Source organism: Labeo rohita, chromosome 3 (assembly GCF_022985175.1).
Source record: "Labeo rohita strain BAU-BD-2019 chromosome 3, IGBB_LRoh.1.0, whole genome shotgun sequence".
NCBI classification, from domain to species: Eukaryota; Metazoa; Chordata; class Actinopteri; order Cypriniformes; family Cyprinidae; genus Labeo; species Labeo rohita.
The window spans coordinates 43,166,545-43,177,742 of NC_066871.1; the positions used below are offsets into that span (position 1 = coordinate 43,166,545).

The following is an 11,198-nucleotide window of genomic DNA, read 5'->3' on the forward strand; positions in this document are numbered from 1 at the left end:
AAACTCAAAATATGACACAACCCTGTAATAATTAAATGTTAAATAAAACAAATAAATAAAACAGTGTCTTTGCTGCTGACCTTCGATTATGCAATTCAACCATACTAATAAGCAAAAACTAACATTTGTGCATTTTTTATAGCTGAAGAGTGATCTCCTGCATAAATGCACATCAAAAATTCCTAACACTTTGTAGAATAAAATGCATCTTAAAGATTTATTTTTTCTTCTGCATTCTTAATATTCTTATTAAATTTCGATTTGATGGCAATTTCAGGTAATGATTATCTGCTTTATTCGATGAATGAATTAATTTTTTTTTTTTTTTTTTTTTTTTTTTTTTTTTTTTTTTTTTTTACTGAAAGCTGCAATTGATAATCCACCACAGATATTGAAAATTATTGTGAGTGCAATGCGCTTGCACCCACCCACTTTTGTTGCATCTCGCAGCCATGTCGCATCTGCTGTGAAGAATTGCTTGACACTGGAATCTGGTTGAAGCCCTGTGGTCTCACACTTCTACAGCTTTTGAGGTGGCTCTACACGCAGAAAACAAAGACGCAGAACGCGCTGGCAAATATCTCCAAATACAGGTTCGTTCAGAGTCATTTATGGGTTCACAGCTGTGATTTTGTGAGTCTATGGCCTGTTTTACCTGTTTTGAGGATTTGTTTAAACTCATGCGCATGCAAGATGTTTCCAAAGCTGTTTAGAGGTTGTTGACTTTTCTTAGATTAACAAAACATTGGAACAATATTTATCAGCCTCTCATCACAACACGGCAGTTTCAAGTATTTTAAACAATATACGCTATGCTTTAAAAACATACTGTATATAAGGGATTAATCATAACCATATTTTTGTTTATGACAGAACTTTAATAAAAGGAATCTAAAGAATTCGTGTATTAATTAAAATGGTCATAAACAATATAATTATCACGTCCCTTTTCACATTCATCTTGACTGAAGGAGCTAAACTGCTGATTTAAGGGAGAAATCAACCTGGAAATCAGCCCATATATTACATACCGAAGTAAACCGATGTACTACTTTTGAAGGAATGAATTTAATAAATATATGCCACTTGCTCATTTCAATCAAGTCAAAAGAACAGCTGGTCAGACATTTAAGACCCACTATAATCCCACCCAGTGACTGAGCCAAAGGAATATGACACTGTGCTCTTATGAACTGTTGTGTTTTCTCTCTGTCTGTGTGTACAGTGAAATGACAGAAGCCAGTCACCTCGAACAGCATGAGAATCTTTTCAGCAGTAATAAACACAATCTGATGGATGCCACTGGAGATGATCTGCCCTCAACATGGTAAAATGCTGGAAATTTACTTCAACTTCAATAGAGCGGAAAGAGAAACAGGTACTGCTCCATACTGGAGGTAATGAGTAATGGTTCATGTTGTTTCTCTGCTCATTTGTTATGTAAAAATGCAGTTCTTTTGGAGGTTCATTTTAATTTCCTCTTGGCATGAGAATTAAACAGCAGATAAACGTGAAAAACGTCCAGGGGTGCGTTTCCAGATAACATTGTCTTTTAGCGTGCTACGAAAACGAAAGATATGGCTTAACTAAAGGTGTACCTTTTCTGGGTGTGTTTCCTGAACTATACCTTTGGAGGTAGGGGTGGTAATCACCAGAGGCCTCTCGATACAATATTATCACAATACTTATATATTGAATACTTATATATATATATACTTACATATTACAAATATTATTGCGATTTTAAAAATATTGCGATATTCTGTGATATTGCAATTTATTTTTAACTAAAAAGAAACATTTCTCAGTTTGTTTATCTCACTTCAGTTTTACTGCTGCAGCGTAACATGGGATTGTCAAGCAGACAAACTGACCAGCACTTTCATAAAAACCTGTCATAAATGTATGCACCTGGAAAACTCAACTCTATGTATTACAGTCTAGTCTAGTCCACCTTTGCAAATGAAGTAGGCGACGGCTTGTGTTACTTTCTTCGCTTATTCTGAATTGGGAAGTAGTTTTCCTGGGATAACGATGACGGAAGATTTAGTTTCGAAAAGAAATGCAAAAGTGCCTGTTTTAAAAATATTTTGGGTATCAAAAGACCTGTTGACTTTTGCCATTTGTTTAAGTTATTTTTTTTAAAGATTCATTTCTAATTTATTTGGTTCCACCGTGTTTGCTGATTTACAGTTTTTTTTTTTTTTTTTTATTTAAACTGTGTAAGTTATTTGTTATTTTATATTAGGTCTATATATAACATGGTGTGTCTTCATTCATTTTGTTAATAAATCAATCATTTTAAGTTTAATATTAGTGAGTTTATTGTTGTAGCCTACTGTTTTGTTGTCCATTCAATTAATTGAGGCAGAATTGCTGCTAATTCGAAAATGCGCACATGCATTCAAGCTACTGAAGAGTGAGGACACCCAAACAACACTGGCCCCCGCAAACATATTTATAGTGGGGGGCCCAAACCACTGGCCCCCGCAAGCATATTTGCAGTGGGGGGGGGGGCTAAACCACCGACCCCCAGCCCCACAAGTATATTTGAAGTGAGGGGGGCCAAAACGGCAGCTCCTGCAAGTATATTTAAGATGGAGGTGTCCAAACCACTGGCCCCTGCATGTACCCCTAAAAAAAAAAAAAAAACTGTTAAATGAATGTGTGATAACTTAAAGCCTGAATAAAATATTCATCCATGATTCAGTCTGCTTTCACAATGTTTGCTAAATGTTCTAATCTTTATAAGAAATATCCCCTTTAAAGTAAACAGACCTGCTGGTCACCCCACAGAAGAGAGGGGCAGGGTGAGCAGAGCTCATTAGCATTTAAAGGAACATGCAATAGAATGACTCACTCTGAACAGGACTGATTTTGACAAGGTAAAAAGGGCGTTTTTTACACTACAACTACCAGAAATTTGAACCAAAATGTGTTATAGACTTCTCATAAAGACCCTAAAGAATCATATCAGCTTGTGGAAAATGTGCATCCGATGACCCCTTTAAAATATATTTATGCAGAACTTTACAGTATTATTTAAAGTACTGAATGTTCTGTAGGGTTTTAGGAATGTGGTTGGAGAGATTTTAAAAGCAGATAGAGAAACTATGATCATAATGTTCCAGTAATGCGGACAAACAACAGCAACAACCACAACAAGTTTCAATCAAGTTTCAGTCATGATTCAGTTTTGATACTATGGTGATTTGTAATGTGCCATTGTCAGGAACTGTCAGTATTTGGTTTATTTAGTTTTTATTATCATGGACTATTTTTTGGGGTTGTTTTATCTCCAGTTGTCTTTGTTCTCTTTAGTACTATGGTAATTCATCTGATCACCATTACCTGTCTTTTAGTTTATTATTAGTGTACACGTAAGTTCCTTTGTTTCTTTAATTTAGTGGTTGTTTGTGTTTAGTGCACACTGTTACATAGGCTTGTAACATTCTTTCTTTAAAAAAAATGGTCGTTGAAAAAAAAAATCTACTCAGTTGTCATACAGTACAGAAAAACCTGTTTCTCCAGCATGTTCTCAGCAAGATATATCAGTCCATCAGTTCTTATAAGAAGTAGCACGACTGTCGATCTGGAGTGCATAACGTCTCTCTGTCTGTGTGTTCGCACAGTGAAATGGCAGAAGCCAGTATTTCAATGGACCAGTTCAAATGTCCACTGTGCCTGGATCTTCTGAAGGATCCAGTGACAATTCCCTGTGGACACAATTACTGTAATGGATGCATCTCAGGAAATTGGAATCAGGGGGATCGGACGGGAATCTACAGATGTCCTTTATGCCAACAGACCTTTACACCAAGACCAGTTTTAGGCAAAAACGTGGTGGTTGCTGAAATGGTGGAGATACTCAAGAAGACAAGACTTCAGGCTTCTCCTGTTCATCCACCGGCTCCTGTTCTGTTTCCTTCTCCTGTTCCTCCACCTGTTCCTGCAGTTCATCACACTGGATCTGGAGATGTTCAGTGCGACTCCTGCACTGGAATGAAACAGAAAGCAGTGAAGACGTGTCGGGAGTGTCGAAACTCCTACTGTCAAACTCACCTTGAACAGCATGAGAATCTCTTCAGAGGTAAAGGACACAATCTGATGGATGCCACTGGACGTTTGCGCCAGATGATCTGCCCTCAACATGATAAAATGCTAGAAATGTACTGCCGTACCGACCAGCGCTGTATCTGTATGCTGTGTTTGATGGATGAACATAAAAATCATGACACTGTATCAACTGCAGCAGCGAGGACAGAGAAGCAGGTATGAACTGAAAGAATTTTAAAGTTAATCTTTGTGTTGTAATATTGGCTACATAAGTATAATAGTCTAGGAAAAATCTAGGAAAAGCCGAAGAGTTGTTTGGCACAAACACGACAGATCTTTTAACTTAAATACAAAAACCTCACAGGATGCAGCTCAAATTAAACCTTCTGAGATTGTTTTGTAAGGTGTCTCTAGATGAAACACAGCAATATGTAAGCATTTGCTTATATGTTTTTGGAGTGAAGGTCCTTACAACATGTGTTTCATATAGGCACATTTGGAGGAGACGAAGAAGAAAGTCAGTCAGAGAATCCAGAAGAAAGAGAAAGATCTACAGGAGCTAAGAGAGGCTGTGGAGTCTCATAAGGTGAGAAAGAGAAACTGCTGACATTAAAATAAAAAAAGTAATCTGATTAAGTAACACTGCTCATGAGTTCATGATCTGATTGTGTGTCGTACAACAGCGCTCTGCACAGACAGCAGTGGAGGACAGTGAGAGGATCTTCACTGAACTCATCCGCTCCTTTGAGAAACGCCGCTCTGAGGTGACGCAGCTGATCAGAGATCAGGAAAGAGCTGCAGTGAGTCAAGCTGAAATAAAACTGGAGCGACTGAAGGTGGAGATTGATGAACTGAAGAGGAAAGACACTGAGCTGAGGCAGCTTTCAGAGGCAGATGATCATATTCATTTCCTTCAGGTAACAGAGATCTTCTCAATCACAGGACTGAGGACTTCAACAAGCTTTTGTGATTACAGAGAGTTTTTTTATTTTGTCTTTGTGTCTGTAGAGTTTGCAGTCCGTGTCTCTCTCTGGATCTACAGACAGCCTTACTGTCAGTTCTCATCTCTCTTTTGACGACGTATTGAAATTAGTCTCTCAACTTAGAGACAAACTGCAGCAGTTCTCCAGAGAGACTATAGAAAATGTGTCTGGAACAGGTAAATATTAATGTTATTGAAGTCAAAAGTTTAGTTAAAAGAATCTGCAAAATGTTAATTATTTTACCAAAATAAGAGGAATCATACAAAATAATTTATTTAGTACTGACCTGTAAGAGATGTTTCACATAAAAGACGTTTACATATACATAAACTTGATTCTTAATACTGTGTTGGTATCTAAATGATCCACAGCTGTGTTTTTTGTTTAGTGATAGTTGTTCACGAGTCCCTTGTTTGTCTTAAACAGTTAAACTGTCTGCTGTTCTTCAGAAAAAACCTTCAAGTCCCACAAATTCTTTGGTTTTTCAACATTTTTGTGTATTTGAACCCTTTCCAGTGGTGACTTTATAATTTTGAGATCCATCTTTTCACACTGAGGACAACTGAGGGACTCATATGCAACTATTACAGAAGGTTCAAGCGTTCACTGATGCTCCGGAAGGAAAAAAACAAAACAAAACAATGCATTAAGAGCCAGGGGTGTAAAACTTTGAACAGAATGAAGATGTATGTATACATTTTTCTTATTTTGCCTAAATATCATATTTTTCATTTAGTACAGAGGCTACAGAGGATAGTTACATGTTTCCCAGAAGACAAAATAAGTTAAATTTACCCTGATCTTCAAATTCAAAAAGTTTTCAGCTCTGGCTTCTGGAGCATCAGTGAGTGTTTGAACCTTCTGTAATAGTTGTATATGAGTCCCTCAGTTGTCCTCAGTGTGAAAAGATGGATCTCAAAATCATACAGTCATTGTTGAAAAGGGTTCAAATACACAAGAATGCTGTAAAACTAAAGAATTTGTGGGACCTGTAGGATTTCCCTTAAGAACAGCAGGGAGTTTAACTGTTCAGGACAAACAAGGGACTCATGAACAACTATCACTAAACAAAAACACAGCTGTGGATCATTCAGGTAAAAACGCTGTATTAAAGGAGAAGTCCACTTCCAGAACAAAACTTTACAGATAATGCACTCACCCACTTGTCATCCAAGATTCATGTCTTTCTTTCTTCAGTTGTAAAAAATAAAATATGTTTTTTGAGGAAAACATTTCAGAATTTTGTCCATATAATGGACTGATATGGTGCCCTGAGTTTGAACTTCCAAAATGCAGTTTAAATGCAGCTTCAAACGATCCTAATGCGGTTGTAAAAGATCCCAGGCGAGAAAGAAGGGTCTTATCTAGCAAAAAATTGGTTACGTTCATAAAAATAATACAGTTTATATACTTTTTAATGTCTTGTCTTACTCTGCCTGAACTCTGGTTTTGTTCTGGTTCATGACAGTTAGGGTATGTCGAAAAACTCCCATCTCATGTTCTCCCTCAACTTTAAAATCATCCTATATCACTGTTTTACCTTTTTTGTTAAGGGTGTTTGATTTTCTTTGCATGTTCATTTTGCAAAGACTGGGTTGGTACTTCTGTAGCAATGTAGGATGATTTTGAAATGATTTTTGAAGTTGAGGGAGTTTTTCGACATACACTAACTGTCTTGAGTCAGAATACACAGAGTTTAGGGAGAGCAAGACAAGGCAAGCTTTTGAGATTAAAAAGTATTTAAATTGTATTTTGGAAGTTCAAACTCGGGGCACCATATTGGTCCATTGTATGGAGAGAATCCTGAAATGTTTTCCTCAAAAAATATTTTTTTTACAACTGAAGAAAGAAAGACACAAACATCTTGGATGACAAGGGGGTGAGTACATTATCTGTAATTTTTTGTTCTGAAAGTGGACTTCTCCTTTAAGAATCAAGTGTATGTAAACTTTTGAACTGAGTCATTTTCTCTTGTGGACTATATGTAAATGTCTTTTATGTGAAATATCTTATTCAGGTCAGTACTAAATAAAAAAATATGTATTTTGTTTGATTCCTCTTATTTTGGTAAAATAATTAACATTTTGCAGATTCTGCAAGGTGCATGTACATTTTGACTTTGAATGTATTCTCAGAAACTAACTGACCATCATTAATAGAATAGAAAATATGTACTAGGGTTAATTTCCTCTTGCCAAGAGAATTAAACTGCAGATGTGTTTTGTTGTCTGCAGTGAAAACCATCCAGGTCATTCTGACTCCTGAGTATGACACCAGGCAGGAATTCCTACAATGTGAGTTACTATGAGAAAACTGTATTAAAGTTAAAGCAACGGCTTTGCTGACTGGTTGTTTTATTTGGAATGTGGGACTTTCTTTACTAGAGCTGCCATATTGGGCATATTCAATGAGAAACCAGTTTGATAGCAAGCACCTGTTCTCCTCTTTCTCTTGCACCTTTATTTATCACGTGTCTAGTTATAATTACAAGTAAAAAGATCCTGCAAAATTATGTTAATGATGAAAGTCATACTACAAGATTTAGATGCAGATTATTTGTTTGTATCCATCAGATTTCCATCAGCTCACTCTGGATCCAAACACGCCACAACTATGTCTCCACCTGTCTGAAGGGAACACAGTGGTCACTTACACCGACAAGTTCTACAATTATCCTAATCATCCAGAGCGATTTGAATACGCTCAGGTGTTGTGTAGAGAGAGTGTGACTGGACGCTGTTATTGGGAGGTTGAGTACAGCGGTAGTGCAGGTGTGTATATAGCGCTGGCATATAAGAGCATCAAGAGAAAGGGACAGAGTTTGGAGTGTGCATTTGGATATAATAATCAATCCTGGACATTGTTCTGTTCTCCCTCAAAGTGCTTGTTTAATCACAACAACATAAACTCCAAGGTCCTTGTAGTGTCCAGCAGCAGAATAGGAGTGTATGTGGATTTCAGTGCAGGGATTTTGTCCTTCTACAGTGTCTCAGACACAATGAATCTCATCCACAGAGTCCAGACTACATTCACTCAGCCGCTCTATCCAGGATTTGGATTAGGTCTCTACTCAACCGCAAAACTGTGTCGTCTGCGCAATTAAGTTCTTACGTAGCCAATTTAAGCCTGATTTTAAATAAATGTTCTATATTTTAGTTCAATATTATTCATTTAATATTTTAAGGAGATCATTTAGTACTAAACACTATTTGTCCAATAATTATGGTCCATTAATGGCTTAATATATGTTACACTAATTAAAATCTGTGTTGTTTACAAGTGAGACTGAGAATCTGTAAGTGACATCCTATTTCATTTTAGTGAAATAATGACAGAAGTTGTTTTTTTTTTTATCTTAAGATTTCAGTCAAATGCACACTTATGTGTGAAAATGCCCAAGTATCCTGGTGAATGCATTCAGTCTTAAAGTGACAGTAGCTTATAGATCTGCTGCCATTTCTGCCATTAAAGTTAATCAAAAAAATCTTTTTGCTCTTGACTGAATCACTTTTGTAACTTAAGCATAAATGTAGATCTAATTTACACTTTGATGCCATTTGATTACTGTGAAGTACATTTGATTAGTTTATACAATTTATGTAGTATTTCTATAGGCCTATCTAGTTCTTGAGGTATGCAAATCCATTTTTTGACAGGCAGGCAGGACAGCCTATCATAATGTTTGGACGAACATTTTAGGGTCCTACACCTCCCACAGATGATAGATCACTTAATGATTGCTATTGGGATGTGAAGAGACTTTCAACTGGCATAACAAAAAATGTTTTTGAACCAAATCACCTAGCAAAAATAGTAACCTTTAGTTAAAAAAAAAAAAAAAAAAAAAAAAAAAAAAAAAAAAAAAAAAAAAAAAAATATATATATATATATATATATACACACACACAGGTTAGCCTACACTGTAAAAAAAAAAATTCCGTAAAAAAACGGAAAAAGTACTGGCAGCTTATTACCTGGACTTTGTACCATAAATTTACAGTCTGTTAATTTACAGTCTGCCACCGGTAAAAAAAAAACAGGACTTTTTCTGTTTTAATGGTATATTTATATATTTATATATACATAAAGCAAATAAATCCAGCACAATATACAAATTTGAACATGGTTTATTTTTACTTCATGTAAACATTCTTAAAAGTGCATTCAATGGCTTTTGTTTGCCTTAAGTGGGTTAGGACTAAACAACATCAAATACTCAATTCATTTAACAATGTGTCAACTCAGGCAAAATGGCTGTATTGTAAAAGACAGTTTAGCTTTAAACAGTAACAGACAGAATTTAAAAAAAAAAAAAAAAAAAAAAAAAAACATGAGCATCTGTACAATACAGGTGTTGTACTAAAAAGTGGTCACAAAATTTAAACATCACAATGAGAAACAGTCAAGATTCAAAACTTTTTTTTTCTTATAAGAGAAAAGAATATTGTTTAGAGGGATAGTTCACACAGAAAAATGTTAATTCAGTCAATTACTCATACCATTCCAAACCCATAAGACTTTCATTCATTTTTAGAACACAAATTAAGAGTATTTTTAGTTAAATCTGGGTACTTTCTGTCCCTCTATTGATTGTCTATGCAACTACCATTTTCAAGGTCCAGAAAGGTATAAAGTATGTGACTCCAGTGGCTTGACAACAGAATTTTGAAGTTCATTATAACAGAAATATCATCGAAGTGATGCAATTCATTATAGGGGATGTATTATTTACCATTTAACTGCATATTTAATGCAAGTGCCACTTTTTTTCAATTTAAAAACTCAAATATTACATGGATTTTTGAAATTGTTCATGCAAGAGTCTTGGAGGAATGCACAGCCACTTGGTTGCCTTCATCTTAAACCACGTTCAGGATTTCTTCACAGGAAAATTCTGAAAGAAATGGATATGACAAAAAAAAGAAATGAATTAAACTGAACTACAGAGTAATATGCAGGTTGGAGTGGAAAAGTAGTCATACAGTATTTTAAGTTCATTAAATCAACTGCAATCCATAATACTTTCTAATTGTTTACACATTGCTTAACTTACATTTTCAATAGTCTCCATTTGCATCGGTCATATGAGCTTGTCAAATCAACTATGTCCTAAAATATACTTCATTATTTTCAACTAAATAAACAGCAACACGACCAAATGCTTCATACACTTTTTATAACATACGTGTTGCTTACGTCTGTATGAACTCCAGAGTAAGTGCCGCCTCCTCTGGGTATTTTGTAGCTCACAACCGCAACAGGAAAGATGATTTGTTCATTAACTTCTCAAACGACAGCAATCTTGAACTGCCCATCACCTTAAACAAAAAAGACATTACAAAATGACCATATACATAACGACAAGCATCTTTGAACACCTTTGAAGGCGTGTTCAGCAAACAACTTCACATTGTTGTAAAAGTCAACAGAATAAATGACTCAAAGACTCAATTTCTTTTCAATATTGAACACTAATGTTAAATGAAACAGAATACAAACCCACTTGGTTTCCTTCATCTCAACCCTCATTTAGGATTTCTTCACAGGAAAACTCTAAAAGAAATGGATAATGATAAAAATGAAATGAATGAAACTGAACTACAGAGTAACATGCAGGTTGGAGATGGAAAATCAATCATACAGTATTTTAAGCTCATTAAATTAACTGCTAACCCTAATACTTGTCAATTCAAATATTTATTTATAAATTGCTTAACTTACATTTCCAATAGTCTCCATTTACATCTGTCTTATGAGCTTGTCAGATCATCTGTGTCTTACAATATACTTCATTATTTTCAATTAAATAAACAGATACACATTTCATAACATACGTGTTGCTTACTTCTGTATGAACTCCAATGTAAGTGCCGCCTCTTCTGGGTATTTGTAGCTCACAACCTCAACAGTGGTCATTAACTTCTTGAACGACAGCAGTCTTGAACTGCCCATCACCTTAAACACAAAAGACATTACAAAATTACCATATACATAATGACAAGCAGTTTGAACACACCTTATGCACACCAGGATAATAACATGCAAAATTAATCAATCCAATCATTTTGTTAAGGTTAGCACGTTGTGACGTGGCTTCCGACGCATCAGACAGCAAACAACTTCACATTGTTGTGAAAGTCAACAAAATAAATTACTCTA

The 11,198-nt window shown here is 35.5% G+C and overlaps 1 protein-coding gene and 1 long non-coding RNA gene across 4 annotated transcripts; one reads left to right on the top strand and one right to left on the bottom strand.

The window, feature by feature from the left end:
* Positions 1-454: 454 nt before the first annotated feature.
* On the top strand, positions 455-8,804 carry LOC127162866 (tripartite motif-containing protein 16-like protein). Of its 3 annotated transcripts, XM_051105771.1 has the most exons (8): positions 455-593; positions 1,226-1,378; positions 3,633-4,272; positions 4,547-4,642; positions 4,740-4,973; positions 5,065-5,215; positions 7,274-7,333; positions 7,613-8,804. In XM_051105771.1, the coding sequence occupies exons 3-8, from the start codon at positions 3,637-3,639 to the stop codon at positions 8,140-8,142; spliced, it is 1,707 nt and encodes a 568-aa protein (XP_050961728.1). In that variant the 5' UTR covers positions 455-593; positions 1,226-1,378; positions 3,633-3,636; the 3' UTR covers positions 8,143-8,804. The 3 variants fall into 3 exon arrangements, with proteins under 3 accessions (XP_050961728.1, XP_050961729.1, XP_050961727.1); XM_051105772.1 differs by lacking the exons at positions 455-593; positions 1,226-1,378 and adding an exon at positions 3,241-3,380; XM_051105770.1 differs by lacking the exons at positions 455-593; positions 1,226-1,378 and having other exon boundaries at positions 3,469-4,272; positions 7,613-8,803.
* Positions 8,805-9,150: 346 nt separating this feature from the next.
* LOC127162903 (uncharacterized) lies at positions 9,151-10,719 on the bottom strand. The gene is made up of 2 exons (XR_007827432.1): positions 10,543-10,719; positions 9,151-10,357 (listed from the first exon to the last, which is right to left on the bottom strand). It is a non-coding gene; the product is annotated as an uncharacterized LOC127162903 (long non-coding RNA).
* Positions 10,720-11,198: the final 479 nt, after the last annotated feature.

Excerpts from the sequence above, each read along its gene's own strand:
- LOC127162866 (XM_051105771.1), top strand. The coding sequence starts at position 3,637 with ATGGCAGAAGCCAGTATTTCAATGGACCAGTTCAAATGTCCACTGTGC. Across the intron at positions 4,643-4,739 it reads AGGCTGTGGAGTCTCATAAG|CGCTCTGCACAGACAGCAGT; the intron begins GTGAGAAAGAGA and ends GTCGTACAACAG. Across the intron at positions 5,216-7,273 it reads AGAAAATGTGTCTGGAACAG|TGAAAACCATCCAGGTCATT; the intron begins GTAAATATTAAT and ends TGTTGTCTGCAG.